We start from the raw sequence: 26,170 nt of genomic DNA, 5'->3' as shown, positions 1-26,170 counted from the left end.
AATGCAGAGAATCGATTGATATAATACTTGATAGTGCAACTCTTTACACCTGGTTTAGACAAGCTCAGAGTGCTCTACAAAGATTACTGGAGGAGAGGGGACAGCTTCAACAATACCTCACTCATACCAAAAGGTCTAAATTATCTTTTATTGTTGTCCCTTAAAAAAAGAACATTGATGCAAGAAATCCAATTCAACATAAGTTGGTTTTTGTCATTTCAGGTTAATTCAGTCACTTTACTTGATGCTGAAAAGTACAAGTGGCATTCATTAGGGCCCCTTCACTTCATCTCAAACCTCAAACGATCAAAGCATCTTAATTAGAAATGGCTTCCACAAACAAGTAGTTCACTGAACAGACCTTAGGTGTAGCACAAAATGTTTTACCAGCCTTCTCATTAGCAGAAACATCCGTTACCTTGACTCATGAGCCTCAGGAAACTGGGACTGAACAACAGGTTGAGCCAACATCTGTTGAAAAAACTGGCTTTACAGGTGAGACTAGTTTGGGTAATTTACATCTGCATAGTGGCCCTCTCATTCAAGATCACCTCAAGCTCCACTCTCCTTTCAAAGGAGAGTGGAAACTGGAGGCATCCATGGATAACCAAAGTATATAACCTCTTCTCATGAGTGTTGGTACTGTTTTAAATTTAAACTCACATTTTCTCAGCTGAAAGTTAATACCCTACCTGCTAACATTATTAAACAAAGTATGCATATTTTGGTGCTGATGCATTTTTCTGGGAAAGTTGCTACAGTATTAGCCCTTTACACCATAACATCATTATTCTCCATACTGTAATCTATTCCACTTTCATCTGTAATCAGTAGAAAAGTGTAATTAATTAGTTGAGTGTAGACACCATCTTTAATAATAAACAAAACTGTGATGCCAGGAACCTTTACATCAAAGGGTCATTTTAAATTTCGAGATAAAAGGTCTTCAAAACTAAATAATGTATAAACAACAAACCAGCAAGAAGAAACTTACAACCATAGTTGCTCCCAGGGGAAGTTTAATTTTGAGCAAGAAATTAAAAAATCCAAGCCTCTGAAATTTAATATTTGGCTAGATTTGCTCCCAAACTCTAGTATAACACAACCTCCTACCCCTGGTGAATGCCCCCCCCCCCAGCACACACACACACACTCCAAACAAACTGTTGTTGTCGCATTCATATCACTAGCCCTCTGATAAGTAGCAGGGCAGTAGTGGAAATTAATCAGTCAACAGACAGGCAGACAATTTACCTCTGGACTGCTCTTTGAAGTAACCTTCCAGCCATGCATCAGTCTCTAAAGTTATAATTTTAAATAAAGAAATACTGATGGAGGGTCAATCAGATGAGTTAGCTTCAAATTAACTGATAAAACAAAGAAATAAAAAAGTAAATAAAGATACATTTGAATTAAAATCCAGACATGTATAATTTTACCAAAACCAGTAAAATGGTACAAACAATAGTACGCAATAGCCACCTTAAATACATGTACAAGCATTAATTCATCCAGAGTCTATAGTTCACTGTTCAAAGAAATAAATAACAAGTTGAACTAATAGTTGCAGTATTTAAGGTTGATTATGTACTGAGCTTTGTAACCTGGCTTTTGATTAATGTAAGCCTAGTGTTGACCTTTTTTTTACAACAATGCTTTTTCCCTTCATGAGGAACTAATGGAAACAAAGGCTACTTTTGAAAGACAACCTGATTCACATAAGAAAAGCAACAGCTACCATCCATTTAAATTCAAAGAGTGATTGTACATAAAAGCAAATTTAGTTCCATGTACATGACAGGAATCTTTATCTAATGCATTACAACAAGGTCAACTCTTCACAAATATTTAACCCTTGAAAGCCATATTTTGAACATTATGCTTGTCTGAAATAAGTTTTATTCTTCCATGTCTTCTGTAGGATGTGACATAAAGCAAGAACTCAGCTTGGTCAAAAACAAAATATACAGCGAGTTAATTGCTAACAAGGGAATCCACATTTACCAGCCTGAAATGTTCAGAGAATTCTGAGGCCATTCTTGATAAAATTACATCAGCAAGGCACTCTGCTGAGCGTATTAACCTCAATAAGAGAAGGGCTGTGTCAGTTATTTACAATCTTTGCTACTGTTTGAGTCAGGCATGCAATGCATTTCAAACTGACCATGCCCTTTACCTTAGGAGTTGTAATCTAAATCAAGAAGGTATGGACACACAACACATTATGGGTCTCTCTTGTGCTAGAAGGACAGTGAACACCATTGCTAAACCGTTGTCTTAAAATCATTGCAAATCATTCAAACAGAATGATTTCACCTCAATTCACACCAAACAAAGACCACAGAGAGATAAGGCATCTGAAGCAAAGTCAATGTTTACAATAGTCGTTAAAGCTTTTAAAAACATACCTGCTTTTAGTGTGCTGCAGGCCAGTATCATGCATGATCTAAATGGCATCAGTATAAACACATGCCTACAAATTATAACATCTGCATGATCTATGCAAAACATGAGCAGTTCATACGATTCTGTAATGCCAAACTGGCTTACTGAGGCTTTTTTCAACCCAGAACTTCAACACCAGCGACTCAACACCCATCAGTATTCGGAAAACGACAATGTGAAAACAATGAGAAAAATGGATGACCTACACCTTGTTGACTCTGTGGAGTTACAACTTAAGTCCAAAGAGGACTTTAATACAGCATATCACATGGCACTTAGCACTTGTTTGGCTGATTATGCAAAACAGTTCATTATTTTTCAGCCTGGTGATTGGCCATGTCAATTTTTCTGCCACCAAATAATATATCAGTGTGTGAAGAAGTTTATCAGCTATCAGCAACCTCATCAAGTCAACTGTGAAAACCCTCAAGCTGCATCAGATCATTCGGCATATTCTTATCCATCCTTCACTGATTCTGACAATGAGCAAAGTTTGCCATCAAACTTGTCTTCTCAGCCCTCCATTCTCTCTGTGATTCCAATGATAGGTCCTCTCCACATATCCTTAAACAGTAGAGAACACATTGTTATTTCCTTCCATCCATTTTTCAAAACAGCGTATGAATGCATTTTTATTTGATCAAAACTGGCAGACAATCCAAAACACTGGAGGATCAGCTTGCTCTTAGAAATCGTTTACGGAGGATGGACATTAATATGAGAATCTGTGACGAAAAAGTTTTGGCGATTTAAAGATCCCGAGTATGGAACACTTTAATCTTTTGGACAACTACAAACCCTTAGTTCTTTCTATTTACAGCATTTCTTTTAAACTTAATAATTTTTCAGAATACTTCAGCGCGATGGACCTAAAGTACTATGATCGAGTGTACTAAACAGTACTTTGGGGTCGTTCGAAAACTCCACTGAAGAACCGAAACGTACCTACATACATACCTACATATATACGTAACTTGACCACTCCCAATAGGAGCTTTTTAGGGCCAATTCCCAGCCATACCACCCCAGGGGAGGACAACCACCACACAGTAATCTCGTGCGTGGGAAATTAACGTCTCCTACCCCTACCACTGCAGGAGACGGGGCCTACGGTTTATTCGTCCTTATCCGAGAAGACTAGAATATCTATTCATTTTTTGATTATAGAAAGGTAGCAAAGTACACGTCATTTTCGACCGCAAATACGTTTAAAAGAAATCTTTGTGGCGAAAAGCACGCATTTTTTCTGGTTAAGGAGTTTGCATAGCTCGGAAAAGGGATAAATAAAGTATTCGCTTAACATATTTTTGAGTTGGGGCAAAAGACTAAAACAAATTTTCGTCAATTTTCTGCCGGAACACTTACTCGAAGGGCAAAAACATCATCTACGCCGTATGTAATAAAAAATGATAAAATAAAACACCACAAAATAAGATCTACGAGGTAAGACTATTATAACAATGAAATGGAATCCAGGAGTACCTCTAAAGCAGACTTGAACGGCATATCCCAGTGATAGACGATCACTGCGATCTATGACTTGGAAAAACTACCATAATTTGCTCCATTAAAATGCACCAAAACTGCTCGCAATAAAGTTTTAATCCTCGTTGCTGTACATTTTTTAAAGACTGCAATCCTCAGGGGCTGTAAAGAAAAGGTAAAGACCCTATTAATAGCAGTATTTTTGAGTTGGGCACCAGTAGGATTTGTAGAAATTTGACTCCAAATCTAATGCAAATTCAGAATAACATCAAACTTCTCCCGTCTAAAGGGGCCTTCTGCCTTACGATTATCTTAAAATACACACACCAAGTTTATCACACCACAAATTCTAAGGTCTTCAGACTCACCTTAATTGCTTTGGCACTTGTGGGAACATCCGGAGATCAGCTAATGTTAATTTTAATCCCGTTGTTTGCCAATTTCTTGCAATTTCTTAGCTGTTTTAGGGAGTTTGATCGTAAAAAATCTTTTCATGGGAAGCCGAAGGAAACTCCAGAAGTACCTAGAGCGTTAGCAGTGTATGTAGGTATTTAACTTTCTTTCATCTCGTTCCATGATATCCCCTAGAAGAGTAATAGATCACCCAGAGAAACCCGCCATCGCAAGCTCGAGAAATCAAAATGGCGCCAGGATTCTTTCATTCCAAAAGATTTAACACATGCGTAGACAGAATGCCCCATTGCTTACCTCGGGCGTTTATGGGCGCCGTTTGAAAATTTATTATTTATTTCGCTTTTGGTCGTTTTTTACGTGATATGTTCTTTTATTTATGATAACTTTGTCATATCCATTGGCTATTTAATAAAACCAATCTTGCGTTATTTGGTTATTTGATAAAACCAATCTTGCGTTATTTGGTTATTTGATAAAACCAATCCTGTGTTACATGATTATTTGATAAAACCAATCTTGCGCTACGTGATTATTTGATAAAACCAATCTTGCGTTACGTGGTTATTTGAATGTTGCGTTATTTGGTTATACGCAACATTGATTATATTAAATAACCTCGTAACGCAAGATTAGTTTTATCAAATAACCAAATAACGCAACATTGGGAATTTTTCATCTATTATGGGGTACCGAGTCACAGTTTGGTGCCAAATATTCACCCAAGGGAAGTTGTCAGAAATCAGTAGATTGAAGCAATATTACTGTTCAATAATTCATAATGTTTTTAAAAGAAAATCTCTGAATATTGAATATTGCTGATGGCCACAACAAGAGAAGCAGTGCTATTTACAGTTTTAGTATATTCAATAAGAGGCATTTGACTTTCATTAAATACCAAGAGGGAATGCACACATTTTGACCTTTTTGTGGGTTTAAAAATACATCATACAAAAAACTGAAAACCACATCAAAACCCTGTGCATTCACTATTATTTCTTACAAGACTTTCGAGAATTGATTTGCTGTCAACTGAATCGGACAATATTACTTCACTGTAATCACTTTTTGGATCTAATTTTACTTCAGTTCCACAAAGATCAACAGTTTTTTGCAAATCATCTGATAGTAAGTACTTGTTTAAAGATGAATTTTCATATAATCTTTTGCCATACTGAATAATATTAGATAAGGTGTTTAAATTCCAATAACTACATGATTTTATTATGGAGTAGCGGAGTGAATAGACAGCCACACCATAACTCACTTTGAACTTTCTGGTTTCACAGGCATGACTCTGAAAAAGGGTACTATTTTGAACTTTACTAATTTTAACCCCTTTCAACTCAAATATATCATTATAATTTGAATGCATCAACAAAGTTGAAATAGTAAATTGCCCACCGTTACAATTGTAAAAGCTGACGTTTCGAGCATTATCCCTTCGTCATTAGCCCTCCCACGAAGGGCTAACGCTCGAAACATCAGCTTTTATAATCGTAACGGTGGCCAATTTACCATTTCAACTTTGTTGATCTATTCAAATTATTTCGTTACCCCCACCGACGCAGCCCCAAACAGTTTCTTGAGAAACTATCAGCCTTTATTCAAATATATATATCTTATTAACCAAGCGCGAGGGCCGTACTGGGATAATATTGGCCCAAGGTCTTGACAGTACAGACCGAGCGCAGCGAGGTCCGTACAAAAAAGACTGAGGGCTGATATTCTTCCAGTATGGTCCCGAGCAAGCTTGGTTAATAAGAGATTTATTATATGACTGAAGTTCAAAGGACACAAGTGCAATATCATTTGAGACCATTCGGGACAGTGCCCGGTCAAATACTTAGAGAATATTGGACTGGCAATAGAGCATTTTGATTGGTTGATTTTAGTTATTGGCCCTCTGACTGCCCGAGTCGTGTAATAAATCATTGTTATGTATACTCTGAACATAATGAACTTAACTATTCAGCTGTGATGATACTTCAAGCAGCAAAAAAGTAACTTAAGGATGGCATCTACCATAAATATCCCTTCCATGAGAATCACATGTTTTCAAGCCCATGTTACCTTTACAATAGATAGCAACTGCAGTACACCCTATTGTCAAGACAAAATTGTTGAAATTTTGGATATAAGTGATTGAAAGGCTCTATCTAAGAAGGTACAGTACTGATATCCTTCTATTGTAGCTTCTTGATGAACAGTACCAGTGTAGCTCTCATTGTATTAAAGTTCATAGTAAGTCTCAACACATTTAAAAGTGAGGATAAATCTGTGAACTTGAATTCAACTGATTTCCAATATTCATCATCGACACAAGATCATTAACAGAATTGATTCCTTGTTTACTATTGTCATATAAAAGAGCATAAACTCATTGCAATCCATCATTGTCCTGACTTTTGTCCAAATACCAACTTATTAGCTTGGCTCTATGGTGCCATTATTTTTTGCTAGGGTCAATGTACATTGGAGTAGGACCAAGGTTTTTCTCTATATCTGAACTCGGTTGATTTTTACAATAGTTTGATGCGTGTGTCTGACTCTTAGAAAGACACATGGGTCGATTACAAGAAAACATTAATAAATACCGACTTGCTCTTTGCTTCAATTTAATTATCGTATATGTGCACGATCCTTCGCAGTAAAGCCCTATTTAAGCAATAGTGAAAATCAAACCTGAAAAAAAATTCAGGCCTGTACGGGATTCGAACCACTGACCTCTGCGATACTAGTGCAGCGCTCTACCAATTGAGCTAACAAGCCAACTAGGAGCAGGCCATCAAATTAATTCAACATAAACCCGTAGATGATAAATCAAACAACAAACATATGAAATACATATATATGAACTGCGGTTAAGAAACGTATATGTGCACGATCTTTCGCAGTAAAGCACTATTTAAGCAATAGTGAAAATCAGACCTGAAAAAAATTCAGGCCTGTACGGTACTGCACTAGTATGGTGCTGCACTAGTATCGCAGAGGTCAGTGGTTCAAATCCCGTACAGGCCTGAATGTTTTTCAGGTCTGATTTTCACTATTGCTTAAATAGTGCTTTACTGCGAAGGATCGTGCACATATACGTTTCATAACCGCAGTTCATATATATGTATTTCATATGTTTGTTGTTTGATTTATCATCTACGGGTTTATGTCGAATTAATTTGATGGCCTGCTCCTAGTTGGCTTGTTAGCTCAATTGGTAGAGCGCTGCACTAGTATCGTAGAGGTCAGTGGTTCGAATCCCATACAGGCCTGAATTTTTTTCAGGTGTGATTTTCACTACTGCTTTAATAGTGCTTTACTGGGAAGGATCGTGCACATATACGTTTCATAACCGCAGTTCATATATATGTATTTCATAATTTAATCATCCTTTGATATAACCTGAGAACAATTCAACAAATACTTCCTCTCATGTTGTGAAAATTTATTTAATCTCACCCTCTTCATATTGAGCTTACCAACATTCTTTGTAACTCTTCCAGCCTTCACATAGCGAAGTAGCCAAGAGGACTTCGGTACGCTTGGACGAACACGCTCTTAAACAAATTCCTTCAGTTTTCTGCCCTTTCTTCTGAGACGTTTCAGAGTAGCTTCTGGTATTCTAATGGATTCTCGATAACGGCTAAAGACACGGTTGTGAATACATGTAAACATAATATGAGGTAACTCGTTTGATATAGCAGGTTTCGCTTGATATTTCACGATAGAAGGTTCCCTCGTTAAGTATCGTTCTTCAATTGATCTCTCGTAAAGTTCGCGGACCCACCCGTTCTCAAAACGCTCTACAAGTTTTTGTGTGGGTCTACCGCGAACGGTGTGTGACTTTGTATATGTATTGGTCGTAAATAGCCATCGAATTTCTTTCGCGTACGTCAAGCAAGGAATTGTCAAGGAATTGACAATGAAGGCAGCCATTGCTTTAAACCACGGGCTGTTGGGTTCCTTCTATGCATGCGCATATACCTCACGCATGCGCTGTAGTGGAACTGCGTTTTGTGACTGAACGCATAAAATAACAACAACAAAAAAATTAAGCCGAATTTTTACCTCAAGTGTTTCCTTCGGAAACGCGGATTGTGCCATAATGTGGCTACAAAATTTGTGTGAGGCACACAAAAACGAGGTAAAATTCCCTTCGAAAGAAGACGCTGACCAAAAGAGCTTTGGCTCGAAGAACGTTCTTTGACGAGTAATGCGCATGCGTTTCATGAAACGCAGCTCAGCTCTGTCATGGTACTGGGCGAAGACTGCCTTGTACCATAAGGATAACAGAGGGTCAGATAACATATTTATATACTTTGGAATCACTCTTGAAAAACGGGCTGGGAAAGATGGAGCATATTATACAACGACATATGAATCCCGGTTTGGCACACGTTGCATCGCAATTTCGGTCTCATGACGTGACAAAAGTAGAAACTCTCGTAATGCAATCATGGAGAGAATATGATGATTGCTTCCCTGCTAAACAACCTCACAGGTATATATGTGTCAAACACTTTCCATGTGTCATTGGTAGGGATGGTCGGAGTGGCAAGGTCTGTCGCTCCGTACTGTGTGTCATTAATGGCAAATCTGAAACTCTAATAACAGCGTATCCCTATAGGTATAAATGCTGCACTTACTAGCCCACATTACCAACAAGACATGGTGTAATTGTAGTTTACATTTACACTCGAATGACTCGTAATCATTGCATGACTGCGTCATAGCAGTCACCTGATGATATATATCATTCACAACATCTCATGGATTGTTGGTGCCTACCGACTGGACTTGACTTAACTGGACTGGACAACAATTTTACTTACTATTTTTAAATTTTAAAAAAGTAGAAATTAATCTAAAAAATAACCCGAACGTTCCTTTGCGATAGCGCGAGGCTCACGCGATATAAATTTTGTTCTGCGTGCAGCCTGCCGGTGACTGTATGCTTTGTTTCCAAGCTTGAAAAGTGTTGACGGATTCAAAACACGGAATAACGAGTTACAGTACCTTGTAAGCGAAAAAAGAAATAAATACATTGGAGAAAGCGCCCGACTATGGTACATTTTACAGAACAATTCGATGTCAACATTTTACTTTCAAATTCGTTTGTAGATTGGCCATGTCCACGCGAGGCCCGCGCGAGAAAACTTCCGATATCTGGCGTGCGATTGTCAGTAAAAAAGACGCTTTGTTTTTCAAGGTTCTGTTCTGGGAATATCAGGATTATATTGGTAACTGACAGGTGTGTTGACAACCGTATTGGCAAGTTTTAAGATGAACAGTCCGATGAGACACATAATCTCTCGAGTGCGATTGCCACGTTATTTCGTTTCTGTCAACTCTGTGTTAAAAAATGAACTGTGGAAGTAGTGTGTTTTCTGACAAAAGAGAAGAGAAGGCTACATCCAAGCGTACATACGCAAGTGTGGTTAGTGAAGACGATCAGTCAGCTCCGTTGACAAATTCCTAGTGGAGAAAACTCCAGGAAGAAAATGAAGAAGAAGCCATTCGGCACTGGCCACCAGGAACTCGATCGAAGAGCTGGTAAAGGTAATTCATTTATTCATCTAGCTAATCTGACTAAACACAAATGTTTGAAATGATAAGGCAACTGTTTATAACTCATTCTTCTGGAATTTGCAAAGTAAACCTTATGCACGAAACTAAAAAAGTTCTAAAATCTAAAACCATGTTTACCAGGGGGACTCCCTTAATATTTGGCTTAGACTTGGACGTTCCGTTGGAAAGGATATTTCTTCTGTTTTCTGAACACGAGCCTGAACAGGATCCAAACATAGAGGGTGCTGTCCTACACAGGGTAGTATATGTAGTTATTGACCAAGTGGGAGGGCAGGATGGGAAAATATTTGGTTCGAGGTCATAGCGTACGGACCGAGCGCAGCGAGGTCCGTGCGCCATGATAGAGAGCCAAATATTTTCCCATCCAGTCGTCCCACTTATTCAATAAGTGTTTTATCATATGACCAATTTGGAGACAAAAGTACTTGATATTTTAACACGCGAGGCCGCCCGCTTGAATAAATGTTGAAGTCCAAGGGCAGGTTATTACGAGGGACTTCCGCAGTAAGATCCTCCTCATCTTAAATTCGGCTTCGTTTTTTACTCAGGCTTTCCGAATGAAACGCCCGAGTTATAAATTGGACTTAATTTTTTTTTTTTTGCGTTCAGTCACAAAACGAAGTTCCACTACAGCGCATGCGTGAAGCGTACGCGCATACGTAGAAGGAACCCTAGAGCGCGTGGCTTAAAGCCATGGCTGCCTTCGTGGACAATTCCTTGCTTGATGTTCGCGAAAGAAGTTCGATGGCTATTACGCCCAATACATATACAAAGTCACACACCGTTCGCGGTAGACCCACACAAAAACTTGTGGAGCGTTTTGAGAACGGGTGGGTCCGCGAACTTTACGGGAGATCAATTGAAGAACGATACTTAACGAGTGAGCCCACAGGTAGCCCAAGCCCTGTTACCGGCTCTTTCACAGTGGATTATTAAAGAGTTTGTATAGTGGTTTAGTTGGACTTGCTTTTGGGCTCCATAAATGTAAAGTTGTGTGAAATAATCAAAGAAATAAAATCTTACCTTCATAGAGAGTAGTCTGTCGTATATGAGAACGATCCTTCGCAGTAAAGCACTATTTGAGCAATAGTGAAAATCAGACCTGAAAAAAAAAATTTCAGGCCTGTACGGGACTCGAACCACTGACCTCTGCGATACTAGTGCAGCGCTCTACCAATTGAGCTAACAAGCCAACTGGGAGCAGGCCATCAAATTAATTCGATATAAACCCGTAGATGATAAATCAAACAACAACAAACATATGAAACATATGTGTGAACTGCGGTTATGAGACGTATATGAGAACGATCCTTCGCAGTAAAGCACTATTTGAGCAATAGTGAAAATCAGACCTGAAAAAAATTTCAGGCCTGTACGGGACTCGAACCACTGACCTCTGCGATACTAGTGCAGCGCTCTACCAATTGAGCTAACTGTTGTTCTACTCGCGATTTGAGGCCGTTTTGATGTGTTTTAGCTTGACGCCCTAAATCACCACCGAGTCACCATGCACAAGATACGGGAAGGTCGAAAACTTCTGTTGACACATGCTCGCCAAAATCGCTCGAAAACAACACTTAGATACTTTCCTTCCAATCAAAACTCTGCAGCACGAAAGCCAAATAGTTGCCCTTTAAGTTCACTAAAAAAAATTCCACAAAAGTCGGTTTGTCGAGCAACCAATCCAGCGAGAATTTCAAATTAACGGCCGTTCTGAATTCTTCTAATGCGTGGAAGGAACTTCTCCTTCACTCGTTCTCCTACTGATACTCACAATACTGGTGCAGTTCGCGGCGCGCGACGGCCTGGAGCCCACGATGTAAATTAAATTCAACGCATGCGTAATGACATTCCCTTTCTTTCGTGGGCAAGCTTCGGTCTGTTTCACTCACAAGAAATCTACGGTGGCTCTCAAGGGCCATCCACCTACAAAAATTTTCATGACTTTATCGCGCGATAAGTTTTGCTAAGTCCAGTCATTCAAAAAATTTGCAATCAACTTTATCGCGCGATAGATAAACTTATCGCGCGATAGAACAACTTATAGCGCGATAGAGCTACTTATCGCGCGATACAACAACTCATCGCGCGATAGAGTGTTCTATCGCGCGATAGAACAACTTATCACGCGATACAACAACTTATCGCGCGATACAACATCTTATCGCGCGATACAACAACTTATCGCGCGATACAATAACTTATCGCGCGATAGAACAACTTATCGCGCGATAGAACAACTTATCGCGCGATACAACAACTTATCGCGCGATAGAACAACTTATCGCGCGATAGAACAACTTATCGCGGGATAGAACAACTTATCGCGCGATAGAACAACTTATCGCGCGATAGAACTACTTATCGCGCGATAGAAAAACTTATCGTGCGATAGTGTTCTATCGAGCGATAGAACAACTTATCGCGCGATAGATCAACTTATCGCGCGATAGATAATATTAGTATAACTAAAACAGTGGATAGCGTTGAAGGCGCGCTCTGATTGACTGGTCAAACTCCGAATATCCTTTGCTATTTACCTCCGAGCAACTCGGGAAAAAATGGCGTCCCGGTTTGCATCTGTGACAAGCGAAGAAATCACTCAAATTAACGACGGTGGTGTATATTATCTCACTGTTTTAGTATATACTAAAACAACTTTTCACCTCAGTGTCGGGGGTTAGCTTCGCGGCTCGGTAAATATCCACCACTAACCACCTCCCCTTTGGTGAATAGTTGTTAATTATCGCGCGATAATTTTATTACTAGCTCTCTTAGCCCCACGACCATTAGCACGTAGTCACATCTATAGCAAGATTTTATTGCTCTATATTTGAAAGATTGTTTATGGATGTAAGGTGTAGGGATACGTTTTTAAACCATATAAGGTGTATAAGGTGAAAGATTGTTTATGAATATAAGGCGTAGAAAGTATAGAAATATAATTTAATTTAACCCAAAGATTAGTCTCTTGCTCAGAAATCTTGAATAAAAGTCTTTATTTCTTGGACAATTACTCACGTTCGAAACTTGGTCCGCCATCTTGCTATGGATGTGACCACGTGCTAATGGTCGTGGGGCCATGGGAGCTAGTAATAAAATTATCGCGCGATAATATTATCTATCGCGCGATAAGTTGTTCTATCGCGCGATAAGTTGTTCTATCGCGCGATAAGTTGTTCTATCGCGCGATATAGTGTTCTATCGCGCGATAAGTTGTTCTATCGCGCGATAAGCTGTTCTATCGCGCAATACAGTGTTCTATCGTGCGATAATGTTCATTGCAAATTTTTTGAATGAATGGGCTTAGCAAAGCTTATCGCGCGATACAGTCATGAAAATTTTTGTAGGTGGATGGCCCTTGAGAGCCACCGTAGAAATCCGTTTAAAAATCGTCCATCCGAAACACTTTTCGCCACTTTCATGCAATAACGGCCTCTAAAAAGGTAAGTGCTGAATATGCAAGCTGTTTCTTAAATTAAATAACGAAATATATCGAAAAACAACTCGGTAAAAACTATAACGCTTTGTTATGCTATTTTTCGCGGGCTTAATGTCGCCTGATCGTATACCTTCCGTCAAAGTCCTGGTTTTTTCGTTCTACTTGATTATATCTCCTGCAAGTACCCATATCGCAGCCACTTGGTCAGGGTGTAGTTGTTCTTTTATTAGAATTCTAAGAAGGGAGAATCAACTGCACTTGTTCAGGCGTCTTGAACAGTCCAGCAGTAAGCAAATTAAGTGTGATGGAGCCATCGAATTTCTTCGCCTTTGCCAGAACCTAGATCTAATGCCTATCTTCACCAAAGTCGACCAGACGCAGTCAAAGAACTGGCAACAATCATCGAAAGCGTTCACAACAAATGTCATCGTCGGAGAGCTACGATAAAAAGCCAAACAGAATGCCACTTTGGAGATGAAAGTAAACGCCATCTATGACGAAATTCGCCAACAATATTCACCGCTGCGGTACATGCTCATCTTACGCATTATGACAGATCTCGAGATGTAATGGCCGGCCACACGAGCAAAATAGCGAGGTTGCTGAACAAAGAATTTGATATCGATGAACACATCAGAAACATTTCATCGTACCGTCTATCATTCTTTGAAAAGTTAGTTCTCTGCCGTGGTTTAAAGTTCTCGATCGCTCAACATGTGCCAGCTAGCGATGTAAAAGCCAGTTTTGAAAAAGCTTACTGGCGACTTGAATCCACCTTATCGGAGGACAAAATAGAATTAACCGCTGCGACTCTACGCTCAATTGCCCTAAATGACATCGAAAGGAAAGGCCCGAGACCACCCAAAGCACTGCAACAAGCCTTGAACCAGCTCAGGAGGAGGGACAACATTGTCATTACAAAACCCAACAAAGGATCTGGTGCGGTGATATTGGATAAGACGGAGTACATCCGCCTATTAAACGATGCTTCCATCAATGACACATCCAAGTTCACCCCTATCAGCGCGGAAAGACCTAACACGCGAGGCCGGCCTCCTAAATATTACCATCCATTATTACAAAAAGAAAAATATCTTGAATCCGTCGTCAGAAAAATCGTACCAAAGCCGATCGCCGCCTCAGTTTGCCGCAAGGGCTCTCGTCTAGCCAATCTTTATGGACTTCCAAAGACTCATAAACAGCAACTATCAATGCGACCAATACTATCGTCGACTGGGACCTACAACTACGCCCTGACCAAGTGGCTTGATGGGAAACTCAAACCATTCTCACTGAATCGGCACACTATCTCCGATACCTTCTCCTTCGCCGAGGAGATAAGCCGAAAACGTCACTCGACGCGAATGACATCCTCGTGTCTTATGACGTTCCTTCCCTATTCAGCAACGTGCCACTTGATGAAACAATTGAGATCCTTACCGAGAGAGCATTCACCAACAACTGGTTTAATGAAACCCACGGCCTAAACATCACCAGGTCAGACCTGACTGAGCTTTTGAAATTAGCAACCAAAGACCAGCTCTCTCAATTCGATGGAAAACTGTATGAGCAAGTTGACGCAGTAGCCATGGGCTCACCCCTGGGGCCCCTTATGGCAAACGCTTTCCTGTGCTCTATTGAAGAACAGTTAGAGCGTGACAACAAGTTACCGGGCTTCTATAGAACACGACACATTAGTCACGACACGACACATTAGCCACGATGCCGAGTATATCAGCTGCAACAGCTTTCCTTTCAACGTTAAACGAATGCCATCCTTCCTTGCATTTTACAATGGAGATTGCTGCCGACAACAAGCTACCGTTCCTTGGTATGATGATCGAGAAAAGAGGGTGCCATCTGACAACTAGCGTCTATGGAAAGCCAACAGATACGGGACTGCTCCTACATTATCAGAGCCATGTCGATCATCGCTAAAAGAGATCTCTGCTGAATTCCATGCTAAACCGAGCATACCGCCTGCCATCAACGAGTGAATCATTTACAAATGAATGCAACCACATCAAGCGGATGTTTACAAAACTCAAGTATCTGCTGAATCTCGTCAACTCAGCTATCGCCATGTACAAGAATTCTGCGACCCAAGGCCGTCATGAAACTCCAACTGTAACTGACGCGGATGTACAAAAAACCGTCAGGCTAATTTTGCCATTTAAAGACCAAAAATCAGCCGACACAGCAAGACAACAGTTGAAAGATCTTAGCCAAAAAATCGGAACTAACCTACAACCAGTCTTCACAAGTCGCAAAATCGAGGAAAAGCTTAAGATACAAGAGGAGAAACCTGCTTTAATGAATCACCAATGCGTTGTTTACAATTTTAACTGTGATTCGTGCGATGTAGGTTATAGTGGTTACACCACACGCCATCTTCACCAACGCATACAGGAGCATAAAGCCTCGGTCATTGGCAAGCATATAAAGGACGTCAACGGGGTAGCGTTCACTGAGCTAGCCGAAATGTTTTCCGTCCTTAAGAAATGCCGAGTAAAACTGGACTGTCTCATTCATGAAATGCTATTTATTCGTGAACGGAAACCGAAGTTAAACACGCAGTCGGACTCAATACGTACAAAAGTGTTTATTTAAACATATACCGAACTCACTGACACGTCAAACACCAATGACAACGAAACACTTATTATTCTAATGTACTCTATCACCTTTGTTTGTATTTAATCTCGGAACTACAACTAATATTATCATTATAATTATCACCATTATTATTAATGTGTTTCACAACCTTTCCATTGATATATATTTATAATGAGGATGATTCGAATGGCACGTTGAAATTGTGTTTTTCGCGAAGGACTCCCCGAAGGTCTACCTGATGGTTTGGGACTTGACTACTGCTGATACTTCATACTTAAAGAACTCCATACCGCAGAGGCCGCAAATGTGTTTTCAAAAAATCTACCCAATGGTTTCAAGCGTTAAATGATACTCTTGTATCTCCAGAATATAATGCAATCAAAATCTTTCATGAAAACAGGTCCTTGCTGAACAGCTCACTTACCTCCACGCTGACTCAGAATCTAAGGTCTAATCAGAGTAGAGTATTAGTTAGCTGTCACTATTAAGTTAACTTTGGAATTGTCGTAAAGACAGATAATCTCTCTCTGTGTCAAAAGCCAATAAATCTTTCGATCACGGTCAGAACATACTGGGTACAACTAGCGTTACTTGATAGTCGTGTAATGCAGTATAAACAAGCTATCCTCAAATGTCATGACCCATTTGGGCTAAACGAAGCCGTTCCTGTCATCGTATCATTCTGCAATTGTGAAAATTGCCATTTATACTATGCAGTTATTTCCAAAGAGTAAATTGTGCGAGAGAGTCCTAAATTTACGTAACACTAGCTAAATAGCAAGCTTCACGGATCCTCGCACCTACAAACATTTTCATTGCAAACTTTAATTAAATTCACTTTCAAAGCCGAACACCTTTCTTTCACTGCTAATTGAGTCCTGTCGCCTCATAATGAAAAGCCTGTGAATCACTTTATACTTCCCTGGTTCTCTTGAGCAAAGCTCATCATGCCTTTAAAGAATATTAAAGCTCTCAGCATATTGAACATTACGCCTCGTGTTAAGAGGAATATTTTAAGTCTATAGAAACATTATTCAACTATCCTTTTCAAACATCCGTAGCGAGCAGAGCGGAAATGTGCCCATCAGCCGGTGCAATCGTTCTTAAAACCTGTGAGGGCAATTATGATGAAGACGTAGGTGTAGTGAGTGAAAGAAAAGTACGAAAGCAGATCAAATAGAACGACGAGACGAACTTTAGGACTTTCTGCGGACTTGAATCACGGTGTTTGCGGTACCTCCTTGAGATGTCTTGGAACATCATCATGTTTCGCCTCCATCTGCTAAGCAACTTTAGTCGAATTGTCGGAGGTGGAAACTGAAAAACGCAGTTTTGTATGGACCAGAGAGTACTTGAAAGTAATTGTTCTCGAAACTGACATAAGCACAAACCACATGATTCACATTCCACTATTTTATCTTGACAATGGTCCATCCACGAAATGTATTGCGAAAGATTTTAACACAAACAATTTCGATGCAATGGATATATGAAGTTCGTATATTTTGAACTGCGGTATTAAATACGTATGATGCACGATCCTTCGCAGTGGATAGCGCTATTTATGCAATAGCAAAAATCAGACCTGAAAAAAAAGTCAGGCCTCAGGGGATTCGAACCACTGACCTCTGCGATACTAGTGCAGCGCTCTACCAATTGAGCTAACAAGCCAACTGGGAGCAGGCCGTTAAGTTGATTCGTAATAAACCCGTGATGATAAATCAGATACAATGGATATATGAAGTTCATATATTTTGAACTGCGGTATTAAATACGTATGATGCACGATCCTTCGCAGTAGATAGCGCTATTTATGCAATAGCGAAAATCAGACCTGAAAGAAAAATCAGGCCTGTACGGGATTCGAACCACTGATTTTCGCTATTGCATAAGTACAAAGGAGAATCTGGTTAGTTGAGTCCGTTATATCTCAGTCTTGCAAAGAAAAGAAGGAGATGAGTCATCATGTCAACGAGGGCAAGGCTCAAAAAGCCATCAGCCGCCATTATCTTTTCTAGTCAAGAGTATTCGACATGAGAATCACGCTACTATCGAGTGAGTTGAGGAACAAACTGGAATAAAATATAAAATGTATCAAGGTAATAAACCAAATGTAGTGAAAACCTAACCCAATGATAGATGTTTGCGGTTGAACATAGCAGACAAGATGCACACATTCAACTCTTTCTTCGCTTTAGGTTGTAAACAAATTAGACACGTCGGAACGGTTATCATGAGGTTTAAGCCAAGCCACGGTTTTACGCAAGCAGAAGGCCTCACGTAATCTTTATAAGAGGGTTGATTTAATTAAAACAAATGTTATTTTCACTGGTAGGACCCTCTTGAGCTTGACACGAGAGGATATTATGACAAAAAATGCAATGCGATCCGTTGATTATGGTACATTCTTCACTGGCCATGACCTCTTGCGTGACAGGCTGACAGCCGTCTAACGAACGCTTTGCATTTTTTGTACTTTTAGCCCGAACTCTTTTCAAGCTGGACGCACCGCTCTTGGCGGGCCAAGAAAGAAAGTGTAATGAATTTAAATACAAGGATTAAGCTTCAAGATGGTGTATAGTATGACTTGGAAATATGTAACTGGTGTGAGTTAATAGCGCCAATTCTGAATCCGCAGTGAATTTTCAATAGTAAACATATCCCCAACGGCTCAAGTTAGCGTTTGTCCTTCAAAGAATATCAAAGCTCTCATATCTCTAAGCATATTAAAAAATTGTGCCTCGCAAATCGCTATGATAGGAAACTACTTTCGAGTGGAAATTACATAGACTACAACTGCAAGTTAATAATAATAATAATAATAATAATAATAATAAAAACTTATATTTATATAGCGCTCATATTTTAAACTCATGGCGCTTTACAACACTATGCGAGGGACTTTACCAGACTGCTAAGCAGTTTACAATCAAATGAAGGCGAATATAACAGATGCCTCCTCCCCCCAATTCCCAGTAACCAGGCCAGACCACATCACAGTAATCTCGTGAAGTGAGTTCTTTAACGTCCCCTGCCTAACCAAATTAACTAATGAATAGATGCGGGAGACGGGACCTCCATTCATTCGTCCCTATCCGAGAAGACTAGAATTTCTAACCATTTCTTGATCGATGTTACAGAAAGGTAGCATATTCTTCTCAATTATTTTAAGACCCTGAGTGTTGGTCCGGCCGGGGCTCGAACCCTCTACCTCCCGCACAACAGTCCGGCGCTTGACCAATTGAGCTAACCGGGAGGCGGTTATAGAAGGACATTTAAAGTCGGAGAAACATAATTTAATTATCCCTTTCAAACAGATACCGCGCAATCGTTCTGTGATGACAATTAGAATGAAGACGAAGTTTTCTTGGCCACCTGAGTAGGTGCTTTTGGTGAATAAAAGCAAAGTAGGACGACTGATTCAATGAAACGACGAGGCGAACTTAGGGAGTTTCTGACCTGAGTGTGTTTGCACGTGCGTTTCTGAGATATCCTGGGACATCATCATGTTTCGCCTCCATCCACGAAGCTACCTTTGGTCGAATTGTCTGAGTTGTTAACTGAAAAACGTACTTTTGCATGGACCAGAGAATACCCGAGGGTAGTTGTACTCAAACCACATCGTTCATATCCCACTTTATCTTTACAACGGTCCATCCACGAAATTTTATCGGGGAAGAGTTCAACGGGTAAATCAATCAATAAATAGCTTCGAGCCTTGACTTGAGCTTATTAATTGACTTATCAGTCTACCCTTAGGGGTAATAAGAGTTGAAAAAACAAGTGAAATGAACGGTCAAAGCAGCTTTCATCCAAGAATTTGTAATGCTGTAGCAGGTAAATACACTCAGTTGCTCGCTATTTGCTCGATTGAAACTTAATAGAAACAGAAAAACAGGAAGAGTCTGCATCAAAAGATGGCCCTGGCCAACAGAATTGTGGCTCCGAAAATGCTTTTGACCTCACAATGCCCATGCGTTTGGGGCACCACAGACTTAACTGTTTTACCATAAGGAAGACGGAGGTTTAGGTGAGGTATATACATGATCTATAATCTTCTCAATCCTTCATCTAAAGATGGGCGAGGAAGATGGAGCTCATCATTACCCTCCACATGCGACCCGTAAAATTTGGGAGGAGTTATTTCCTGTCACGAGATTCGACAGGTGTCTCTAATTAAAATGATAATGCAGGCAACAGAGAACCCGGATCAAATACTTTCACATAGAAGTATTAAAGCTAAGTGGGTGTTAAAAAAGAAATTTCCGATGCAAACAGGTGTCCATGGTTATAATGGGAAACCATGTTATAGCAGAACTGCTATACTGGATTCCAAGGAAAATCTAATCACGGCCTTTTCTTCATTGAAATGACAGCTCCACTTCTGAGCCCACGAAAATGCTCTTTTGTTTTGGGACACGATATATAATTAACAGAGCTGATTATATGGAGTATTATTTGATTGTCGTGATCATTATGCCGGAGCACCGCAACTGGTTTTCTATGAGACTCAATTTTATCCATATTTGAAATTTTTAACGTTTTTTTTCGCGAGCTTCGATTTGAAAAACTGGGTCAAGCGAGTTTAAAACATAGGGTGGTAAAACCAGAGCCAGAGGGAAAAGACCAAACAAAAGCGAATCGATCTTTGGCTCTCAGGCAAGAAACAGAGAACAATGTTTTTATTATACACGACTGAAGTTGTGCAGCGAACGAAAACCACTAAAGTAACCTTACAACATTTTTCTCTAGAGGGAGGGAAAGTGGGTTTTATTGTACTCGTTTTGAACTGGACAAGTAAGGATTGTCAGAAAATTGTAAAAGGTTTAGCCATATTGTTAGGGAAGTTTTAACTGATATTACTTTACTGCAATTGTACTGTGTAATTAGAATTGATTACAATTGTAAATGGTGCAACGATTTGAAACTACATTAATGTAATATATATTTTTTTAAATTGTGCCATAAGCAGATCTCACAGATAACTGTACAAATGAGCTTTATGAAATACATGGTATTCAGTTTGTTTTTTCTTAGTTTTTAAATAATCCATATTATTTTTAAGCTATACATTTTTTTTCGCAAGCTATTTAACAATTATTCCACGAGCGCGCGTTGGATATGAGATGATAGATAATAACCATCTCATGTCCAACAAGTGCGAGTGGAATAATTGTTTTATTAAAAAGCACGCCCTCAAGATATTAGACAAATCTTCTCGACTTTATTTTGTAAGAAGAAACCGGATGTTACAATGTACAGATATCAGATTATGGTATATTGGCTCATATACCATAATGGCTCAGTCAATAAAAAGTCTTGAATTGCATTATCCAATGATCCAGTTTTTAATAAATGCAGATATTAGTCGGCACAGTCCTGATTAAGCGTACGTGACTGTATATTTATTTTCTACCTGCTTTTCTCAGTTTAATGATGCTTCCAAGTTATGGTAATAAACTTATTTCCTAACATCTTGCGCTGAACGAAAATCTCGAATCTCTCGTCCACGAAGGCTAAGGAGTCAATGGCTTTTATGAATTGGTTAAGATACTATGAGTGCTCTGATTGGTCAAGTATCTATTTGATAAACGTACGGATGTTTTGTAAAAGCATTGACCTGTACTTTTACTATCAGTTTTGCGGGCTAATAGCCGTCCAGGTAAGGTTATAAAACACTCGAAAAGTTTGCAAATCAATCGCCTCATAGCTGCTCGAATTTGAGTGGAAGATGGCAGGTTAGAAAGGAGAAAAATACTTATCAGGTGAGAAAGCCCTACAATAGCTAAAAAGCGCTTCTATTGCTTATCTCAGCTTAAACGCTCTGGTCTTGGTACCCGTGGGTTAGTCCAGTTTTTCTGCACTTGTATTCGTCCGATTACAGAGTATGCATGTCCTGTCTCCATGACGGCTACCCCATGTACCTCTCCAACGAACTTGAAGAAATACAAAATTAAACGGGCTACGCGCATTATTTTTCCTCTTTGCTCATATAATGAGGCATTGGCTGAATCAGGCCTGACTAAAGTTTCAGATCGCCGCCAGAAACTAGTTGATAAACTATTTCAGAATGTTTTACAGGATGAACAGAACAAGCTCCATGAACTTCTTCCTACTCGCAACACATGTACCTTTAACCTAAGAAATATGCGGAAGTTTAAGCCAGTTTTTAAGAAGAACAGGTTTCGTAATAGTTCTATTACCTTCAATGCCCTTAAGGCTTGAACAGTTTTATACAACGTTTTTTTTAGAACATATATTTAGTGTCCTTATTGCTGTTTTAATACATTTAGTCTATTTAACGTAATTATCAATGTTTGAAACTTGTAAATAATCGTATAATTCAACTTTTGGTTGCAAATGGGTTATTAATAAACTATCTATCTATCTATCTATCTATCTATCTAATAACGCTGCTTAAGGATGCCCTGGCTTGACTGGAACAATGTCAACCAACTGAGATGGGACAACGACGAAAAGGAGACAGTTAAAGTACCGTACGGTCAGACCTTTATTAAGCAGTCACCCGCAGGAAATGCCGGTGTTTCTGCTAGATACAGTTTCTTTAGAGTGGAGGTATTGATAAAGAAAATACGATCAAAAACGCCATTTAATGTCTTAACTGACCGGTTGATGTACAAAAAACTCGCTCAAAAACACAGCTAACATTGACTTCGGGAGATAAACATGAAATTTTGCTTAAAAGATAATTGTTCGTTTAACAGTCATTGGTTCCTCTCGATGCAGGTGGAAGATATTACAAACAGGTCGTTGGACTAACTTAACATACGGTTAATAGACGTGGCTCCTGATCTCGTAGCCATGTGATAAAGTTTCATAAAACAAAATCTGCATGGCCATATTTACTGGACAACCCCATAAGACCAAGGAACGAAGTAAAGTACTTTTTCATCGCCAGTACGGGTGTTTACATCATTAATAGGAATGGAGCTTCTGTGACACTCAAATACCATTTCTGAATCGATTCGGTAAAAACTTACAACAGCCTTTGACGGCCATCGCGTAAATCGAGAATCAAGTTGAGCATCAGCGATCATATATTACACGTGTGACACGTGACTTTGATGTAGACGGTCCAGCGGTAATTATTAACGAAAGATAACACTATGGCGTGCTCCTTAATGATATGTAATAAGAAACGTACTTTTATTGGACAAAATAAATCAAGTATCATTATTTTACATCCAGATTTTATGATATTCAGGGCGACCCGGTCTTTTGTCAGCTCCCAGTAAAGCCCACCACAAATGTCAGCTGTCAGCAGTTAGTTTTTCAGCGATTTGTCAGTTGTCAGTTAACCCCACACAGATCCTCAAATAAAATTTCAAACAATAACTTACCATAATTACACATAAAGAAATCTGTGACACACTAGAAATCAAAATAAAGACACAAATGCTTTGCAAGATCAGTCCGGCGAAATACTAACTTAAGACGATACAAACGAAGACTAACGAAAAGCAATGGAAGAGCACGGTTTAACGATAAAGCTCGAATGGCTAAAAATTTACACCAAAGAACTTGTACCGATATACAAACGAAGGAAAATTATTCATAAAAAGGTAACGGAATACCGTAGAAAACTAGCGTAGAATCAAACGAACTTAACAGTATCAAACTTTTGGTTAGGATTTTGGCTGGACAATAAGTCAAGCTTTCGCTCCTTATATGTCCTTATCTATTGTTTGAAGGAAAGGGTTTCTATTGTTCGCAAGACAAAGGTTAGTAATCACCGGCGCGTAGCCAGCTCACCGAGCGCGAAATTCAAATTTCTTCGGAAGCGATTAGTGTTACAAACACAACCTTTGTGGGGGAGGTTGTGGTAATGATTGTTCCAGCCTAGACGCATCTAAAAGGTGTGGGGTGGGGAAGTTTGTGACAAGAAGAGCGAGGTCTGGACGATATGTAAGCGAAAACTTACGCATAATAGCTTTAATAAAACGACTCTGAAAGTTGATTCAAACTTTTCGAACACTCGTGAACCATTACAACTGCAGCTTCTTCCTGAATTCAAACTCTCCTAGGCTAAATACAACTTATACAAGTCATTTGATCTTTTTCGGGGCCATTCTCGTGCCCAAAGCCCTTTTCGCTCCTCTTAGCCTGAGCCGGCTAAGAGAAGCGAAAACGGCTATTGGGACGAGAATGTTTCTGGCCACGATACTACTCTTCCCAATGGACCGCTGAACCCAACGAATTTTTTTTTGCCGCTTTAAAAGTAATGTTGTGAAACCAAACACGTAGTACATTGAAATGCACCTGACTTTGACGTATAACGTGATGTTCATTCAAAAACGTTACTCTAGAGCTCAAGGCAGCAAAAAAATTCGTGGGTGTAGCAGTCTACTGGGAAGAGTTGTGGCGCTTTAGCAATCAAACTTGGAAGTTATTTGTATTTGAATAACAAACCGCTAGTTCACAGTCGAATCAGAAATGTCTGTTAAGTTGGCGCGTTATCATGCTAAGAACTCTAACAGTGAAAGAAAGTTCAAATCCTCCGCTTTTCCCTTTCGCTCATTTTCGTTAACTCCATTTTATAACGCGCAGTATGAGTATGAAATTTGGCGCCAACTTAAGATACACGGAGGGCGGACAGTAAAAACTGATCCTAAAAATTACCTCTTTATTAATTAACTGCGTGCCGGCAGTTTAGATTCTTTGGCGCAATGAATATAAGAGAAAACAAGTCCGCAAACCGAAGGGAACAAAGAAAGTGTGACTTCACACCTTTTTACGTATAAGTGACCTCCCTTTTCCTTCGTCCTCTGCTCAAAACTTAGCATGCACTCTAACTGTGAAACAAGGCTCTAACTCTCCGCTTTTTCCCCTTCCCTGACTTTCGTTAACGCCATTTATAACCTGCCAGGCGATTACAAAAGTTAAAAAGAGAGCGTTTTTACTCTGCCTATTATTGTAGTGACCTGTTGTAGTCACACTCAGGCAACGTTTGTTGTGGGGGTTTTCTCACTCGCTTGGCGAATTAACAAGAGGTACCAAGACTATACTTTTCTTCTTTTATTCTCTTTTCTTCTATTGTTGCTACTACCGTCTACTACCACAGCTATTTCTCTTCTTCTTCTGACTTTAGCGAGGAGTGCCCTTTCATTTAATGTAAAAAATCACAGACATGTTTGGGTTAGCTGACTGTGGGAATTTCCAAAACGGGATATTCAATGTGGGTAAAACTCAAGGTCAGTTTTACCAACCCAAACATGACCACCTAGCAAACTAGTTATCCTCAACCATAACAAGCGATTAAAATGTCTAGCACGGTAAGAACTGAGCCAAGTTCAAGCCCACACTAAAAATAAATGATCAAAACTATAGATCTACCAAAATAACAACGTAGACGCAAAAAGGCGAGACTCATCAAAACAAAAGGTAAACCTAAAAATACTCAAAATAGGAATCCTTTAAAATACCCTACAACACTTTTATAAATAGAGGGAGGCGGCAAGCGGGCAGGCTAATTAAGGGTATTCTTCTAAAGTTCAACAACAGCATAAAAAGGCTCGCAAACCTTATAAGGAGTCAGAAATCGCTTTCTACAGTTTGCGACTGAGCGTAACGCTCACTATGAGTAAGTTTTACGAAGTCTCCAAAGTACTCGACAAGCGCACAGATGCCCATAATCGTGTTCAGTTTCTTGTTCGCTGGCGCGGTTATGAGAGAAAGTACGACTCTTGGGTGGAAGCGGAGGACACGAACGAGTACCTGAAGTGTTTCGCACTCGACAGCAAGGTAACCCTGGCTTGCTGCAGACCTTGAGCGTTCTCATCGCCGAAAAGTTGAGGATAAAGAAACCGCCGTCAACAAGTTTGCGAGACGTGTCTCCGCAACTATGCCGATGGATCCCGAGACTTTCAGAGAGTTGTTCAGTGGGCTACCTTCAGCACCAAATCTTTTGCGAGCCACTAAATTTTCAGTGCCCGTTCACGGGCATTAAAAACAAACGAACTTGATGAAAATGTGACGAAAAGAAGAAAAAACCAAAGGAGCACGAATTTCATAATAAAGAACGTCACAATTTTGGCTGCAACACGTGAGGTCAAGATGGCTGATAGTATTGGACGAGTTCTGTACTTGCGTTTTTTGAACCGAGATGAAGTCTAGGTTTATAAAAACGCAAAAACGAACGAGGCTGATGTCTAGCCATCTTGACAAAAC

The 26,170-nt window shown here is 39.7% G+C and overlaps 1 protein-coding gene, 1 long non-coding RNA gene and 1 pseudogene across 3 annotated transcripts in view; 2 read left to right on the top strand and 1 right to left on the bottom strand.

Moving 5' to 3' along the window:
- LOC111345523 (uncharacterized) overlaps window positions 1-7,277 on the bottom strand; it is a 140,728-nt gene extending 133,451 nt beyond the window's left edge. Inside the window, exons 1-3 of one of the 2 annotated variants that reach the window (XR_015989550.1) lie at window positions 4,299-7,251; window positions 3,928-4,092; window positions 129-3,009 (exon numbers count right to left, since the gene is read on the bottom strand). This is a non-coding gene — a long non-coding RNA (uncharacterized LOC111345523). Of the gene's footprint in view, window positions 1-128; window positions 3,010-3,927; window positions 4,093-4,298 lie in introns of those variants that run through there. The other variant, XR_015989549.1, reaches the window with a different exon arrangement.
- A 6,658-nt stretch (window positions 7,278-13,935) lies between these two features.
- LOC148727335 (uncharacterized) lies at window positions 13,936-14,853 on the top strand. The gene has a single exon (XM_088726470.1). It carries the CDS (start codon window positions 13,936-13,938, stop codon window positions 14,851-14,853), a length of 918 nt encoding a protein of 305 aa, XP_088582596.1.
- Window positions 14,591-16,840, top strand: LOC148727334 (uncharacterized; annotated as a pseudogene).
- The last annotated feature ends 9,330 nt before the right edge of the window (window positions 16,841-26,170 follow it).

Source organism: Stylophora pistillata, chromosome 7 (assembly GCF_964205215.1).
Source record: "Stylophora pistillata chromosome 7, jaStyPist1.2, whole genome shotgun sequence".
Classification (NCBI taxonomy): Eukaryota; Metazoa; Cnidaria; class Anthozoa; order Scleractinia; family Pocilloporidae; genus Stylophora; species Stylophora pistillata.
Note: the sequence above shows the minus strand (reverse complement) of the source record. Positions and strands in the feature narration are given on the sequence as shown.